This window comes from Hypomesus nipponensis, chromosome 11 (assembly GCF_054491055.1).
Source record: "Hypomesus nipponensis isolate SF chromosome 11, ASM5449105v1, whole genome shotgun sequence".
In the NCBI taxonomy this organism is placed as follows: Eukaryota; Metazoa; Chordata; class Actinopteri; order Osmeriformes; family Osmeridae; genus Hypomesus; species Hypomesus nipponensis.
In genome coordinates this window covers 18,199,051-18,217,196 of record NC_140371.1, presented here as the reverse complement: position 1 = coordinate 18,217,196, position 18,146 = coordinate 18,199,051, and the positions used below count along the sequence as shown (strand labels likewise).

General features: G+C 44.3%; 2 protein-coding genes and 1 long non-coding RNA gene across 4 annotated transcripts in view; 2 read left to right on the top strand and 1 right to left on the bottom strand.

The window, feature by feature from the left end:
• Positions 1 to 5,391, top strand: part of acoxl (acyl-CoA oxidase-like) — a 16,085-nt gene extending 10,694 nt beyond the window's left edge. Inside the window, exons 18-19 of one of the 2 annotated variants that reach the window (XM_084709677.1) lie at positions 1,331 to 1,432; positions 3,698 to 5,391. In XM_084709677.1, the coding sequence (XP_084565803.1) occupies positions 1,331 to 1,432; positions 3,698 to 3,907 (312 nt within the window). In that variant the 3' untranslated portion in view covers positions 3,908 to 5,391. Of the gene's footprint in view, positions 1 to 1,330; positions 1,433 to 1,538; positions 1,767 to 3,697 lie in introns of those variants that run through there. The other variant, XM_084709678.1, reaches the window with a different exon arrangement.
• Positions 1,793 to 7,808, bottom strand: LOC146268522 (uncharacterized). The gene is made up of 3 exons (XR_014768867.1): positions 7,493 to 7,808; positions 2,091 to 2,433; positions 1,793 to 1,861 (listed from the first exon to the last, which is right to left on the bottom strand). It is a non-coding gene; the product is annotated as an uncharacterized LOC146268522 (long non-coding RNA).
• Positions 6,010 to 18,146, top strand: bcl2l11 (BCL2 like 11). The gene is made up of 4 exons (XM_084709679.1): positions 6,010 to 6,310; positions 7,821 to 8,188; positions 9,735 to 9,877; positions 15,682 to 18,146. The coding sequence occupies exons 1-4, from the start codon at positions 6,294 to 6,296 to the stop codon at positions 15,805 to 15,807; spliced, it is 654 nt and encodes a 217-aa protein (XP_084565805.1). The 5' UTR covers positions 6,010 to 6,293; the 3' UTR covers positions 15,808 to 18,146.

Below are 18,146 nucleotides of genomic sequence, written 5' to 3'. Positions count from 1 at the left end.
TCTGCCTAGGTCCTCCTGCCTGCTGACACCCCACCACCCACCAGCCCATATCTGCCCGGCCTGTCTGCGTCCCAGCCTGTTCTGTTGTGCAGACTCAGACAGCCAGCCGTGCTTGCGCTGATCAGCCTGTGCATATGTCCCCAATTAGGGCCTGCACCCCCTCTACCTCCCCCCATCTATCTGGAGAAAGGACTGATGGATGACAAAGAAGTCATTCACGTCCATTGAAAGGGGAAACACCTTCTGTTCATGGGACTGCGTTTCCCTTTCCTGTCATCTACTGTACCGCGTCTTAAAATACTCACCGTGCATGCAGCATAGGCCGCATGTGAACTCAGGGAAGCAAGCAGTGCTCGGTTTCATGCTAGGTTTCAACGTTTTGTACGTGAGCCAGTTCGTTATGGACTCGAAACAGGCTTTTTGTGACTTCTACCGTACAGTTAGTCCACGGGTGTGAGGAATTCCAGTCATCCTTCTGACATGACTGACACATTTCGAAGCTGAGGATCCATCCAATCCCATGTCAGCTCCCATGTCTATTCTTACCTCCAGCTCATTCCAACATTAGCCACTTTGCATAAGAGGAACAGAGAGGGAGTTGACTTCCGGGTTCTAGGCAGACAACCAGCAGATTCAGCAGGATGGCTAAAATCCACCACCGTGTTTGACCAGAAGGAACACAACACTTGAGCACACACACACACACACGGATGAGCACTTGTGTAAACACAGCACCACACACGTTGCCAGTGCTGTAGGTGCATTTCCTCTCACACAAACAAGCCCCATCACAGTGCACACACACATTGTCAGAAGTCATGTTGTTGTCTCCCAGTGGAAAACTGCGAGGCCCTTCTCTCTATTTTCCACAACACTATTTTCTTTGATCTCCTGTGACGGTTATTTGTCAGACACATTGATGTGTACACACACACACATACACACACACACACTATCACCTCTGAAGAAACCATGTATTAGACAACCGGTCTATCATTTTCCATTTCATTCATGTTCTTTAGTCTACACACTATCAGTTATGACCTGACAACAGCAACCATGCTGTTCAAACACATTTACCAGATCCTGTTCCGATAACAAGCCTTTTCACTTGGTGAACTGATGTAATGTAAATCATGGAGAAGGATTCATGTAAATCATGTAGAACAACAGGTAAAACAAACTGCCACTGTTGTGTTACAAAACAACTATCCTACACCGTCTCTTCCTTACGATGAGGACCTTAGAGTTCTGTCCTCTTCCACCTGATTTCTATGGCGATGTTTGATAGAGTTTATGTGTTTATGTGTGTTTGTGTGTGTGTTTCTAGTTCTGTCTGCTTCACGGGACAAGCCTGGTGTTCCAGGAGAGAGCCTGGTACTTGGAGCACCACTATCTGACCCCTGCCACCAGCCGACAGATACGCAGCCAGGTAGGACACACAAACACACACAAGTACGCGAATAAACAGTGAAATATTTAGAAATTCAATCTCCACTACATCGACGTGTATTCTGTTACGTTCTGTTCTGAAATAGATTTCCTCAACGGCTGTGTCATGTGACTGTGAAGATTACATTATTTGACGTGATTCATTATATTGATATTTTCTACCCCACAATTGACCTAAAAAAAGACTTGTAAACCAGTCCTGGATTTATAATGAACTTCTGTATTGATCATGTAGCCATCACGGATTGAGTTATAATAAATCTTCAATAAATACTTGTTATTCTCGCATTACGATGAACAGTGTGCCAGTGTAATACCAAGTTGTACCAAAAGTGTTGGTCGTGTGATTTGCCTAGGGACATGTGTGTTCAGGGCTGAACATCAGTGTCCAACATTTCAGTTTGCAGGCCTTAAAAGAGCAAGAGAGGGTGGGGAAGAGAGGACAGGAGGAGGAGTGGGAGAGAGAAAGTAGAGAGAGTTGGTTAAAAAACAGGAGCAGGATTTTGCTTATCACCACACGCGTGCCTTGATCTCAGTACTGTGATCAGGCCATGCAAATCACCTTTGGCCCACCCAGACCATCAAGAGACAGAGAGGGAAAGAGGCTAGCCTAGACTGAAACTGCAAGACAGTCTCACCTGATACCGTACTGTGACATATAGATACGTCTCTATTACCACACGCAAATCGACTCCATTACTTGCAAGGCTATTGTCCTTGTAATCATCGAGTTGGTAAATGATGGTTTTGTTATTTCTGTGAAAGTTGTGTGTGTAATTCATCTTCCTCTCCATGAGGGGGCAGTAAGGGCAGGGAGCAGCTGTTGACGGGATGGACAGGGAGACAGAGCTGGCATGTGTGTGTGAACCTTCCCAACAGGGATCCTCGTCTCCAGAGTCACAGTGCAGCTGTAGACACAGGCTCTCGTTCCCCAGGTCAATATTGGCCCATTGGGGGAGGCATGGTCCACTGCACGGGAATCTGGACAATGGGTATAAGCCATCAATGGCCAGTTGTCAGTAAATGTCACATGCATATTCACGCATGCGTTCAGGAAGCAAGCTCGCACACACACTCACACACACACACACACACACACACACAAGACTTGTTGATGAGATTTGTTCTGATTCTTAGGTTAGGGAAGATGGTCTTTAGACTCCGGGAAATCTGCTGTTTCTGGTGTATTCTGGGCTTATAGCCTGCATTGGGTCAACAAAGTAACAACTGATGGAGGTGTCAGATCTTCAATACAGCCCTTTTTAACCTTGCTGCTACCACAGACTTGTAGTTCAGCCATTGTGTAAATGAATTCAGGAGTGATTGATTCAGAAGCCAAACTGGTAGGTTGAATGGAGAATACAGTTCAGATATTAACATAACCTTCCACAAATGTGTTCAGATACTGTATTTCCACCCACCATGATGTGAACTATTCCTCCACCATGGGATGTGCAAAATGTAAAAATATAAATCTTACTAAAAATGGCAGTATTATGGAGTTTGATATTGACCTCTATCAATAACTAATATTTATAGCAGAGTAGTTATAGTGAGAGAGGGAGAAAAAACCCTGCTCTGAAAGTTATTGAATTTGTCACTATCAGCTGCTGATATGGAAACTGTAGTTCTCCTCAGGGTCCAGCAGATGGCGTCTTATTGGATCTCACCTGGACTACGTATAACCATATTTACGCCGCATTTGTTTGTTAACATTCAGACTGAGGTCAGTAGGAGTTGGCAGCATTACTCATTGTTTCCAGACCTTTGGTTTTAATGGGCATCTTAAAATCGCAGTAGGGTTCCGATTGCCCTGTCTGTAAATTGTGACTGTGATATCATTAACCCTCCCCAGAGTGATAAAGGGGGACTAGAGTTCCTGCAGGAGCTTGTTAGATTAAATTACAACACATAAAACGGACTCCTAAATTGTATGGGGCTGAGGGTCAACTGAGAAACGGGTATGTTCCTCAACATCAATCAGCCCGTGTGAAGGAAAAAGACCTCAAAATACAATTTATTTTTGAAAAGGATAGAAAAGGGCTGGCTATACCATTAGAACACAGACTATTTAAAACATGGGAATTTCCAATAAGTCATGTTTTGTTGTAAGTACTTTGTATTTTACAATCCTTTCAGCAGCCAGATATTTCCCACGCTTGTCTTTATTGTTGGATATTGATTCTGTATAAGTGTTATTGATTAGCACCCTAATGTGTGCCTGCGCAATTGCTTCCTCCCCCAGCTGCTGGACCTGTGCAGGCTGGTGAAGGACGAGGCCCTGAAGGTGGTGTCTGACTTCAACATCCCCTCCTCCTGCATCCAGGCTCCCATCGCCGGGGTGGCTAATCCCAGAGCCCCATGGGCCTTCTACTCTCAGCCCCCCGATCCCAGCACAGCCCACTCTGCTGGGCCACACTGCACATCCAAGCACAAGACTGTCTCCAAGTTGTGAAGGTCACCAAAGCACACTTGATTTATAAAACTTCCAAATTCAACCTGAACCCCACCTGCTAAAATCAATAACCCGAGTATAGAAATTACATTTAAATCTATCGTGTTTAATAGGGTTGTTGACCCAGCTCTAGACCACTGGAGCTTGAACACTCAATGTTGATTCAGCCAGCCTCAAGTTATAGATGAGATATACTTATACTACCCAGGTGTAGTACAGTTTGTGTTTATTTACAGATACATTCAGTATGTCATTAGTGCCAATCTTACATTCAAAGTGTTTGCCTTTGAACATCTAGAATGTTGATAGACACCACCACAGTGTCTTAAAAACATCTGTATACAGGCAGTGACACCAGAGATCTGACTCTGTTTGTCATAGTCCTGGGGTTTTTCATGGGAGTTTCGCCTCATAAAATTGAGGGTTTTAGGTTGGGTTAGGTGTATGTCAGTGTAATTCTACAGGATCTTTGAAATTCTCAGTGACATTTCAATAGCTCTTTTTACTAGCAATACATGTCTGTGCTAACATGACCTATAAACAGGTCAATTTACTGTATAGCCAGACTGAGACATTGTGTTGTGTGAGTAGCCACTCAAATGACCAGGCAGAGATTTGCCTATTCCCTGGATTTCATACTTCTTGTGCACCTAAGTGAGCTAAACGTGGGTTAAAGGATCCTGAATAAGTGCTGCCATAGAAACAGAAACTGGAAGCCTTATTGTCTGTGTGACTTCAGACACCTGGTTAGAAACAGACTGGGGGTGGATGGTAACAGGCGACAAAGCAGACGCTTGACTATCGTGTGGGCTGAGACTTGCAGACTCGCAAACTGTACTGTAGGTTGATACTGAAGGATGATTTTATTTGGCCTGCTTGATTGTTTAGTGGTTAATATTTGCATGTTGACAGAAATGGGTTTCATCCAAACTACAACTAGTACCATATTCAGATATGGATCTCTGCTGTGTCTTTATCACACTAATATGTGTGTAAGCTAAAACACACACATACACTCACACACACATACACAGACAATAAATACAAATATATATATTTTACAATAATCTACCCCCTGCCAACCACTTTATCTGTTTGTTGAAAAACAAATAGATCTTGTACAATGTTTGATTAAGAATGTTAATGACACTTTATATTTATAATATATTGTATAGGCATTTTTTTAATCAATTATATTGCTCTTATTTCAAAACATTATTTGTGCCAATATGGACATATCTGGGCTTATCTGTAGTTTTGATTCCCGTAATGGAATATTGACTGACTCCTTCGATAAGAAAATACTTATTTACTGTATTTCCTTTCTCTACTAACTTTAGCTTGTTTAGTCATTTCAAAAGTAATTTCAAAAATCTGTTTTTCAGTCATGGCAAAATCAGAAGTATTAGTTTTGTTTGCCATATTGCTGAAAATCTGTAATTGCATACTGTTCTTAATAAATTCTTTTTTAGGTAGCCTGTGATTTATAATGTCGTCCATGTCTCATAGTTTGTTCAAATGATTGGTGCTGATGTTATTGCAGAATATTTCTTTATTAGAGGCCAGTGACTTTTATAGGCATGAGCAGAATAGTTAAATGATTAGCAGAAGACAGTGAAAGAGTGTTTTAAACGGTTGAATGTGTGGGTTGAAGTGTGAAAGTTGTGTCTGCTATGTCAGTGGTTCAATAGGCTGTATGTAGATTCATCTGTACAGTGTTTTTTTACCAGAGGTGTGAATTTGACCACATTTTCTCATTCATCTTGGTGTTTTTTTATGATCCCACACATAAAGTGAACCTGTTACGCCTTTAACACGCTGGGAAATGCAGTAGGACTTTCTTCATTATGTTTTTTATATAAGGTTTGTCATTTATTATAATATCTAGATGTAGTTATGCTGTGAAGTGTTTACATCTGAGAGAAATTGTCTTAAATTGTCTCCAAGAGGAAAGTTCAAACCCTTGCGCTAGGATGCTGTTGAGTGAGACCCCACCCCAGACAGTAGATAGGCGGGGTCACCTCTGGCAGGGGCGGAGGCTGGTCGCGTCATCCCAAGACTCAAGCCTGGCGCTTTAACGTTTTCTACCAGAGACGCAAACGGGTGAAGGCAAGGAAGTTCCTCCGTTGTAATCTAGCGATTCGCAAGAGACAAAAGACTCGGAACACTCTCTTACCCGTCGACTACGTTTTGAGGTGGATTTCTTTTCACTGACTACCAAGTTTATTCTTTCGATCTCGGCCGTAAAGTTTAGCCAACTTATAAAAATATGATTTTGGCTATTTGACTCTATTTTTGTGGAACATTTTCAAGTGGGTTTGCAGTTGTTCGATCACTATTGTCATTTTTAGCACTGTTATGTCCCACAACTGAGGCCGCTTAAGACATGTCCGATTCGTCCAGGTGAGTGCGCAATGAGCCCAAGCAAAAACTGTGCTGCAAATCTAACGCAGTGTTGGTCTATTTGTAAAACAATCTCTAAATACGTTTGTCAATATTGCCAATTTATGAAAAAGCTTCGGCCAATTTATTTGGTAATCTTGTTCCGTCGCACAAATGATTATCTGTTATGTGATCGAGCGGATCTACAGTGGCAGTAGTCTATCTCCAATTGCCAGCACGCGATAGCGGCTGCAGGAGAAAGTTATTGCCCGTGGAAAAAACAGCCCCTCGCCCTCAAAACGCACCCTCGCGATCGGCTTATTGCAACAGCGATCTATAATTGGATATTAAAAAATACATTTAAATACAATAATTTTCCGGTTTTGTTTGGTTAAACTGTCTAAAGTAAAATACGGTAAAGTGCATGCTTTACACATAATTGTACGGGCTACAACGAAACATTGCAGTGTCGCTGTATGACGACACGGCACCTGTGTATTGAACACAATATTGGCATCATCCATCACTCTAACAACAGGCCTGTGCGGTGATTAAAAGACTAATCAAGGGGGGGGGGAACTCTTTAAATAGCTAAACAATTATGAGTCAAGTAACAAACAACCGAGAGAGATCCACCTGTGGGTGGCGATAATGGACCAGTTGCCTAGCCTATATTTTTGGATGCATTTCATTTGGCTTACCGCCTGCCAGTCAGACCATTTGCAGCCCAATAGCGCGCTACATTGCCCCTATTCTGAACATTTTAAGACTTCTCATAACAGATTGGTGTAGCCTATACACGCAAAACTGTCCACAACTTTGTTTTAGTACTTAATAATCGACGTTATGCTCCACAATTGTCGTTTGGGTTAATATGGCATTTGGACTCATGTTGTTTTGGCTCTTACTGCATGTTCAGAGTGGGTATTAGTATTGGTGACTTATGCATTGAAGCACAACAGTTTTATAGGTAATGAGCTTAAGACCATGGACAATTCATGTGCCAGTGGATGTTTTGGACACCTTTTGATTGTTCCCAGTAATAACCTAGTTTGGACCTAGGATAATATAGGTTAAAGATAGTTTCGGGTTGTTAACATATCATAGTTACATTTAAATAGGCTATATTGTGTTAATGAAACGGCATAGGCTACATTCGTAAAATTAAAAACAATTTTTTCATTCAAAATAATTTAGGCTCACCTGAGAAGTTGTTATGGAATAGGTTTTAGATGGAGAATTAGGAAGTTAGCTTGGCTAAGATATGTGTTTGCCTGTGACGCAGTTATTACGACTTCTAACTTCATGCCAAGTTTTCTATGCTCAGACTGCTGTAATCAGCACTTCTGTCAAACAATGGAGGCGTGTAGACGGGCGTATTTAGAGTTCTCAATGTGCGCGTAAAATTCGGGTCCTCTCAATTTAGGTCGACCATCTAACATGATCATTTGAATAGACAACAGACGCTGACTACTCAACTTTCTAAATTACTTAGCAGTAGCCTAATAGTGACACTGTATTTGTCCTACAGACCACGAAATTGGTCAGACGACTCGACCAACCTAAATGAGAGGGAGAAAAGCGGAGAATCGCATCCTGGTGGCAGACGAGCCTTCCGTGCCGAGACATCGGACAACCCCCAGTCCTACGGCGAAGGCGAACCGTCACGGGGAGGAATTACGATGCCTAATAGTCTACTTGGTTTTCATTCGAGGTCACCGATGTTCAGACCTTTGTCCCGGTCCTCCAGCGGATATTTCTCGTTCGACTCTGATTCTCTGCCCAGCTCCCCGCTGCTGAAACATAACAAGTCAACGCAGACCCCAAGTCCGTCTAGTCAAGTTATCACCCAAGCGCTGCAGTGCATGTCTAATGCATCAGATACCGGTCGAGATTATGGTAAGCAAGCATGCAAACATTCTGTGCTGCAATTTAAACGTCTTGTGATAGGTTGTCAAAAAAAAAGGGGGGGGGGGGGGACACAAGAGGAATGCGCGTGTAAAGAGCATGAGCATTGTTACTGTATGAAAAATAGCTGAATCATAATTCTTTCTCAGAGTAATAACCTTCAAGTAAAAACACGGCACCCAAGGGAAAATTATATAATGTAACATACCCAGACATAAGACTGAGTAGGATAACTACGCAAAACAGAAAACCATACAGCGATGACATTTACGATGAAATGTCTGTAAGTCAAACTCAAAATATCCCTTCCAAAAATCGAGAACATGCAAACAGAGGCCGTTGGGTGGATCCACCCTGGAAAGAACGTTTCCTCCGATCTTTATCGACCCACTGTTTACAGTCTTGGATCATAACAAGCCACCAAAGATCAATTTGTACTGCGAGCATGCGTGCGCGTACGCATGCACTCATGCGTGTGCTTTTGAACGGCACTTTGCGTGTTTTCAGTCTTACCCTCACCCTCAACAACATTCCCTCCTTAACAAAAGAAGTGTGACCATTGAACACAATCAAGAGGAAATACTGTGTCTGGGACTGGGACAAACAGGTAGAGGAGTTTGGCCCGAGTTGGCTCATAATAGCGGTGATTGAGCGGTCTGATTCTCTTGTGTCTCCTTTATTTGCGTTCACTGTTGCAGAGGCCACAGGCAGCCAGTTGTTGTAGCGGCCAGTCAAAATAATTCCCTGGGTCTTTTGTCCACAAGCAGACAGAGATTCTCCACTTCTACTGCTCAAGGCAGCAGAGATAGGGTAGAGAGATAGACCTCTATTTTCAAGAGTTCCATACAAATCTTTAATCCGGAAAAGGATGCTGTTAATGCGCTCACAAACAAAAACTAGTACCGTCATTATCACATCTTGAACAATTTATCATGGAGCTTGTCTCCCCAGTCATAGAAACTATATTAGTTTGGTGGCATGTGTGTGTGTGTGTATACACAGTAGATTCATCTAAATCCAAAGGGTGTTTGATGTTTATGACGGGCCCAACCAATATTGCAGGCCTTCAATATTGACGGATATGAGCGATATTAAGCACACTTTCACAAAGTTTCACAACGCACGTGAGTCATAGCAAGAGGTCTAACACATTCATATACTCACAACTCAACCACACTTAGAACCACTGTACATCTCTGAACTGTCTCACTCTGGACTTTGCGTCTCTTGAATTCACTCATTTTTAGTTATCTGGAACCACATTGCGTTTTCCAGCGCTGAAGGGAGTATGTAGTAGTTGTGGTTCAATGACTGCAGTCTGCATGATCCTTGACCTGAACCCAGACCTCAAGACAGGTGTGATCTCACGGGGCCAACAGCAAACCTTTAGCTCTACTGACTAACACAGAGCTTTTGGGCACTTGGCCACTACGGTGGATCTATATGTCTGTAGTCTCCAACAAACATGCTTTGGTGTGTGGTTGCGTTGTGACGACTCAGACATACATGTTTGTTCTTTGCCCTTCCTCACCCCCAGAAGCGTGGCCCAGCCCCGCCCGCCCCTTTAGACCACACCCAGCACCACCGGAAGGGGACATGCAGGGACGTGCTGATGAGGAGAGACGCATCGGTCAAGAGCTTCAGCGCATCGGGGACGACTTCATGCTCATCATGCTGGGGGTGAGTTCCTGTCAATCTGAACCACCCGAGATGAAAAATAGGGTCCGTTTATGAATTCAAAGGACCAATGAAAAGGGATAAGGGATGCTGCGAGCAACCACAACAGGATGTCTGGTCAAAACACAAGGAAGCAGTAATTCCAGTTTAAAGGTTTAATGAAGATCCACACACACATACAACAGAACTCTGACTGATTGTACATTTAGTCATTTTTTTAAATTGTAGTTATTCAGCTGCACGCACAATAACATCAGAAAGAAAAGCAATTTTTCTAGGTATTTGAAATAAGCAGGAGACAAAAACAGTTTCATCATCAGAATGAAAATGAGGTCCTGAGGCTCTCCATGTCAGGTATTATGTATCATTAAGTCCCGGGAGAGAAGGCTGCTGATTGGCTAATACAATTAGGATGATTGGCATGACCTTATTCCGATAGGAAAACCAAAAGAAAGTTGAAGTCTTACAAGGAGATGAGCTGGCAGTTTTAATACTAGTGGCTAGCAGTTAGCTATTGATGAGATGTAATTTCATTAGTGAAGACTTAAAATATGTCCATCTTTCACAAATGTACATTTCAACACTATTAAACCACACATTTCACCATAAATACCATTTTTCCTTTCTGTATTTTAACAATGAAGGATTCCTTAAACCAGTGGAAATTGCAAGTGAAATATTGGCAGTTGGTAATTGAACTATTGTATGAGCCAGCTGCTGGGCTGGAACAGTAACCCACAACCACACCCTTGTAAAGCTTGCATCATGTTAACATAGGTAAGGAGAGGCAAAGTAAACCCTAGAATAAGTTCTAAAGAAAAAGGGACACATAAGACAAAAAAGTAATAGGCTGTTGCTAATGCAAGTAGCCTGACATTGTCATACTCATAATTCTAGTCAGAATATGAGTGATAACTTTCCGTTGGGTTGTGACTATGGGGCATGTTTCAACCAAACTCTTAAAATAAATGCCTCCTTGCCCAATTGGATAGACCTACAACCAATCATAGCAACGTAATATGTTATTTGTTAAAAAATAATTCAACCCAAGCGCTCTTTTGTGACGTTGTTGATTACGTTACTGTTGATCATCTGCCCATCATTGTATCAAGCCCGCCCTGGAAATTTCATTGGTCCGCCCAGCTCCTGGTTTTATATAGTTTGTCCCCAATTCGAGTCCCTCCAGACCCAACTTCCAGACCAAAGTTTTGTTGTGGGCGGGGCTAAGTTGGGCTGGAAGCCAGGCTATAATGCAGGACATGCCAACACAGAATAAATATGACATCGGGACACACTGCTCAGCGTTGACTGCTGCTCCATACACAGCAGTGAGTTGGCTCTTTCTGGAGGTTGCATCACCTTATTTACTGTCTGCATCAAGGGCTGCGCTGACTGGATCAAATACAGCTGATAAGTTGCCTGTCTGGCTCAACATGAGCTTCTCCACACTAGTTCATGCTCCAGTGCTCCCTTTGTGTCCTTGACCTAGCTAATAGCTAGCTCCCCCTTCTTACAATGCTAGTTCTGCCTGTGGATACTCTATGGTCTGTCAAACGGTGCACAATAGCTCCTGTATGTGTGTGTGTGTGAGTGTGTGTGTGTGTGTGAATGTGTAGTAACAGCCTGAGGGGCCAGAGCATAAAGCATTTACTCTCCTCGAAGGTGAGACTATGACTCAGTCTTAAGTCACATTATTCTAGAACAGGGGTGTGTGTGTGTGTGTGTGTGTGTGTGAGTGAGAAAGAGGAAAAGAGAAGAAAAAAAACATTGGGTGTGTAGCTTGCGAATGGGTGCACGTTGCTAACATGTGTTATGCTGTGTGTATCTCTCTTGGCTATTGGCTGTTGTGTATTTTGAGAACAATGAAAAAAGCGGAACATGGGGAGTTTGTCTTCCGTATTATGTTCTCAGGTGTTGGAAGGACAACACTGACCACTGGGCACTGCGCACTGACTGGTGACTGGTGCCAATACGTTGTCCACACTGCACCACTACGTGACTTCAGCAGTTTGATGGCCGCCATGATGAAGGAGCTCTCATGTGAAATATGCAACTTCTCTTCTCTTGTTGTTTTTCCCCCTTTGACCAAATAGCTACATATTGTAGTCAGTGAATAAAAGAGAGTGAGTGAGTGATATAATGTGTGTGTGCCCATTTAGCTGGGCAGGTTCAGAGCAGGGCAGTACGTAACAGAGCAGCTTCATTATGGTCTAGTCTGTGGTTAGTGCTCTCAGAGAACCTTGCTGGGCTCTAATTATCCCCTGCTCCACTGTCTGTCACACACACACACGCACACACACACACGCACACACCCTACACAGACCTGCTGGTCTTCATCAGTAACTTTACAACACACACAAAAAAATAGCGCCAAAGGTACTATAGTTTTAATCGTAACTTAAGATAACCCACTTTCAATCCATGTCTTAGTAAACAGTCTAGTACACAATCAGTGGTCATTAGAATAGCATTTGAGGGGCAAAAGGCAGATACTAGTTTTTTTAGGATAAGTTTATGTGGCTACACATCTGCTTTGCATTAGTTCTGTGCTTGTCCATTATGCAGCACTAGTGTCTGTCTCACAGTACTATCCACACATGCACACAGACACTCTCACACACACACAGTCCCTTTTATTGTGTATCTCCTATTTTCTGTTCTGCCTCTTTCTCACCTCTCCACCTCTGCATCCATCTCTGATTCTTTCTCTTTTGTTTCTCCTCCAGATAGACTGTTTGTTCAGGCAGACAGACAGACAGACAGACTGGCAGACTGGCAGACAAGCAGATAGACAGACTGGCTGGCTGGCTGGCTGGCTGGCTGGCAGGCGGGCGGGCGGTTAGGCAGGCAGGCAGGCAGGCAGGCAGGCAGGCAGGCAGGCAGGCAGGCAGGCAGGCAGGCAGGCAGGCAGGCAGGCAGGCAGGCAGGCAGGCAGGCAGGCAGGCAGGCAGGCAGGCAGGCAGGCAGGCAGGCAGGCAGGCAGGCAGGCAGGCAGGCAGGCAGGCAGGCAGGCAGGCAGGCAGGCAGGCAGGCAGGCAGGCAGGCAGGCAGGCAGGCAGGCAGGCAGGCAGGCAGGCAGGCAGGCAGGCAGGCAGGCAGGCAGGCAGGCAGGCAGGCAGGCAGGCAGGCAGGCAGGCAGGCAGGCAGGCAGGCAGGCAGGCAGGCAGGCAGGCAGGCAGGCAGGCAGGCAGGCAGGCAGGCAGGCAGGCAGGCAGGCAGGCAGGCAGGCAGGCAGGCAGGCAGGCAGGCAGGCAGGCAGGCAGGCAGGCAGGCAGGCAGGCAGGCAGGCAGGCAGGCAGGCAGGCAGGCAGGCAGGCAGGCAGGCAGGCAGGCAGGCAGGCAGGCAGGCAGGCAGGCAGGCAGGCAGGCAGGCAGGCAGGCAGGCAGGCAGGCAGGCAGGCAGGCAGGCAGGCAGGCAGGCAGGCAGGCAGGCAGGCAGGCAGGCAGGCAGGCAGGCAGGCAGGCAGGCAGGCAGGCAGGCAGGCAGGCAGGCAGGCAGGCAGGCAGGCAGGCAGGCAGGCAGGCAGGCAGGCAGGCAGGCAGGCAGGCAGGCAGGCAGGCAGGCAGGCAGGCAGGCAGGCAGGCAGGCAGGCAGGCAGGCAGGCAGGCAGGCAGGCAGGCAGGCAGGCAGGCAGGCAGGCAGGCAGGCAGGCAGGCAGGCAGGCAGGCGTGGATGTATTAGCCAGTCACTAATTGCATGTCTTCTACTCCAGATTGTGGCTACTCTCCCAGTTTGGGTCAAATAGTTTTTCAGCTTTTTATCCTGGCCCTGATCATTTTGGATTTTGTATGTTGTATGCACGTGCTGTTTCAGACCTCACTCTGCTCTCTCTCACACACCAGATCAGTTGTCAGTCAGGGTTGGAAGGTGGGGAGGGAAGTGTGGGTCGGGGGAGGGGCATGTGGGAAGGGAAACAGAAAGAGAGACTTGGAATAAAAGAGAGAGGGAGAGAGTTGAGAGAGCGAGGGAGGGAGGGTTTGTTAAAAAGACACAGTTGGGTCAAAGTCAGATCAGAGGGCAGAATTCTACACAGGGCTGATCAATATTAAGTACTTACTAACCGAGAGTGAGGTCATGCCGGGAAATATCAAACTGAGGCTGGAACGTATCGACCGAGCGAAAGCAAGGCTGATACGGCAAAGCCGAAGCTACTTTTAGTCACCGACTTTAGCTGAATTTTCATCCATAGAAATTTTTTGCACATTCACAGGTCTTTCACATTCTGGCAAAAAACTTTCGAAACACTGAGTCACAACCATCTTTATCCTTAATTGTCTATCATTTTGTGACTCTCTGTGTTGTGTGTCGTGAGGTGGAGGGAGGTGTCGCAAGGCTGCAAGTCCTGTTCTGAGAAATCAGAGCTGTCGATCCACTTCCTTATCACCTGTTTCCTCTGAGCACGCTCACAACCTCCGGCCACTGTGGTTCTTGGCATGGCTCCGGTACAACATAAAAACCTGCATGACTATTCCCTGTTGGTCTCCTTTAAAGATCCTGGTTTCCACAATGCCCAGAGGCCAAGGCTTCTACTGTCATTTGTTGTGTGTCTCTCCCAGTCAAACCTCTTTAGTCCACACTGTTAAGAGTTCTGTGCTTTCCACTGCAGTGTCTTTAAACAACCAGTGCACTGTGGGAAAGAATCTCAAAAAGAACCCCAAAACACTGCTCATTTTTCTTGATGGTCAAAGAAAATCACTCAGAAAACCAATGAAAGAAAACCTATGATAATTTGGGAATACTGTGTTTCAGTATCTAAAACCACTTGGTTGATGTGAGTGAATTCAGGCCGTTTTGTTTCCGTGATTTATTTGATAGCAGAAGCTAGTATTTATTAAAAGGGTTTCCTCTGCGAGCCAGGAGATTCTCAGGGGAAACGCACGGCTCATGTGCCCAGTCTGCTCTTATCTGTAGCCTGCTGCTGCCAGAGCAGTCGGTGAGGTCAGTAGGACTGAGAGGCACAGCACTGTGCCAAGACACACACCTGTTACTGCACCACTCCTGCCAAGTTTGTAGAGGTGATTGTAGGGGAGGATACACACAACGCGCACACACACACACACACACACATGCGAGCACAGTCTTTCTCCCCTCCCACATACACACACAAAAGGCAAAGCCAAGTGCATCTGGAACAATCTAGCTTAGTGTGGTAAATGGGTTCAGCCCTTATACCATAAATCTCTCCATTCATTTCTTCATCTCTATTCACCAGTCTACAATGTTTATTTCATCAAGAGCCCGTCTTGTAGTAGCTGACCTAATACAATAGTGCTTCTTTCACCCCACTGTTCTGTTCTCCTAGTTAAAGCAATGTGACTCATGCTGTAAACTTGGTATGTGAAAGAGCCGGAGTCCAGTCCGCAGGCTGCTGTGTAATTATAGTTAGCAGACCAGGATTTGTCCATAAGTTTGACAGATAAAAAAAGGTAAGTGAGTGTCCAGGGTGTATAATAGAAGTGTAACAATGTATATCGTGGCACAATACATCGCAACGCGACCTACTCTGCACACACGTGCAGTCACTGCATTCACAGAAATCGCTTGAACTGAGTCAACTCAGTTGTATGTAGAACAAAGAAAGTTATTGAAAATTGTTCATGTTTTGGAAATGAATCTATTAATAGAATTTCAGTTTCATCTTTCCTGCTCTGGCCGACGGTGGGTTGGGAAACTAAAGGTTCTGGATTAGTAACACCTGCAAATAGTCAAAAGTTTACAGCGTGGGTTCAGACAGGATGTTTGGAACTGTGCTGACCACTTCCTGTATTTTGCATGTGTGTAACATGTCATTTTTTGTCCTTTGCAGCGCCTAACAGACAGGAATAGGCGGGTGGCACAACCAAACTTGCCGATGGACCAAGAACCTGCCTTTCTGCAGTGGATGACACTCTTGATTGGACGACTATTACAGATGCTTTTGCGGAGGAGATGATGGAAAGACTCTTGGACCAATCATCAAGTCCAGTCTTATGCAATCCCCAGTAGACATGTAGCATCTGAGTCAGATGTTTTTATTGACCCTGTGCATATGTAAATATGTTGACATTCTTGTGGATCACTTGGACCTATCATTTCTAGAATTTTCTTTTTTAATCTTGGTGGGTGTACTCCCCCTCTCCCCCCTGATCTCCGTCTGGGAAAGGGAATTTGGATATTCTTGGGAATATTTTCTATTGGGAATCGCAATTTCTGCCAAACCTGTGTTTGTATTAGTTTTGCACGTGTTGTCTTTGCATGTTCGGAATGCTAAACTCCAAACAAGCACCAAAGATGTAGGTGTGTCAGCGCCGATAAGCATGCCTGCCTTGTCCAGAGATCAATTCCATGGAGGATCACCATTTGTCGATGACCACGTTAACAATGTGTTAACGTGGTTCAGATGTGCCTTGTATAGCTTTCTGTTTTGACTTTGCTGCCGTTTGATTCTCTCCACTTTTGTTACAGCTATTTATTTTTTGTAAAATAGCATCATCCTTTTTTGTTTGTGTTTCAGTCGTTTGTGTACGCCTGCATGGCTTCCACTTCCACTCTTGTCTTTATCATGGCACCTCACCACTGACAGACTCCATCCTCCTCAACATACTTATTCTCCCTCTGCTCTTCAACATGCCCCTCCCCCACCACATCCTATTTACATGTTGTCATTTAGCAGACGCGCTTATCCAGAGCGACTTACAGTAAGTACAGGGACATTCCCCCCGAGGCAAGTAGGGTGAAGTGCCTTGCCCAAGGACAACCCTCACCGCTCAGCCATCTGATTCCCTTCTTCTTGTCCTCCTGCGACACACTCCTCACGTGCTTCTCCCTCATTCCTCTCCTCTCCCACTCTCATACCCCTCAGGTCAATTTTATTTACCCTCCTCTTGCCTCTCCATTCATCCCTTTTATAACTTGATCATTCACCATCCTCTCCCAATGCAGGTGATGGAACATTTACATTGGGTTGTGTTTGTTCTCAGTCCTCCTCCATCCTCCTCTCTCTGACCTTTCTACCTGTATCCCTGACTAAAGCCAGTCAGTTCACTGCCCTTTTAATGATGAAATGGTATTAGGGGTTACTGTACCCCCTGCCAGAGTGGAGGAAAACAGGTACTGTGAAGGATACCATTTTATCCAAACAAGTGAACAATTTTTTAGGGTTACTGTAAGCAAGTTGTACAAGTTGGTACTGATCTTATAATTGACATGCGCATCATCTTAACAATTCTCACCCATATCAAATAAGTATTAGTCGATTGAACAACAGTTCAATAGAGTAAACAGAATCAGAAGAAAACATAAAATTATTCGGATCATGAAAAGGGATTGAATTATATTTTTACTGGAAGTGAACTGAATCTTGACCAGAAGAGGGTAAATGTATCCTATGGACTGTGAATCGTTGTGTTCCTCTGCACCTAAATATACCAATACTGGTGTAAAGCAGTCAAATATATTACACACCTATTTTATTTCACTTAAAATCCATGAAATAGTATGCTTTAGTACCTACAATGCTTCAGCACTTGCAATGTTTTATCCCCATAATGAACATTTGATTTGTGAAAATTGTAACCAGAAATATATGGTTGATTACTGTGCAGATTGAGTAAGTGTATGTCATTTTATTATCAGGTTTATTTTGATTGAAACCGAGCGTCACACTTACCAGTGTACACTTATCAGCGTAACAGCCATATCCTTTTCTATGTCTAGTCTAGCCTTGGTTCTTATTGGTGTTGGCAACTTTAAACCAAAGATGTAATAATTTAGTACTGTATATATCTCTGGTGTTAAGAGCTTCTGAATACTGTAGGCTCGGGGTCAACACACAAGCAGGAAACTAAAAGCAAAATCACCACTCAGACTGAGGCTTAAACGTGATAATAATATTTTACATTAATTTCCGTTCCACAAGTACTTTCATGCAGTCTGCTCCATAACAAGTGTCAGGATCATGCCATATTGGTCGGAGAAAAAAAACGTTTCAAGATTCAAGATACGTTATATGTTCATAAACCCACACTTTATTTCCTGAAAGGAGCCGTGAGTTTCAGGCCGTGCCATCTTGGTGTACCTTGTAGTGCAGGGGGTCACTTCCACTACAGAAAAAAACTACTGTACCCAGAATTCTGTCTGTTGGGGGCCGTTTTCTGAGGCACAGGACCCAGTACATTTGTAGCAAAAATGTCATTTTTTTATCATTTCTATTTTGCACTGATGTTGCAATGTAAGGATTTTAATTGTGCAATGCTGTTGTAAATAAAGCTTTTTTGCTACTTTTAAAGGAAA

What these genes read in the sequence shown, in the direction of transcription:
- bcl2l11 (XM_084709679.1), top strand. An exon ending in AGATACCGGTCGAGATTATG is followed by an intron (nt 8,189 to 9,734) that starts GTAAGCAAGCAT and finishes CCTCACCCCCAG; the next exon opens with AAGCGTGGCCCAGCCCCGCC. An exon ending in TCATGCTCATCATGCTGGGG is followed by an intron (nt 9,878 to 15,681) that starts GTGAGTTCCTGT and finishes TGTCCTTTGCAG; the next exon opens with CGCCTAACAGACAGGAATAG.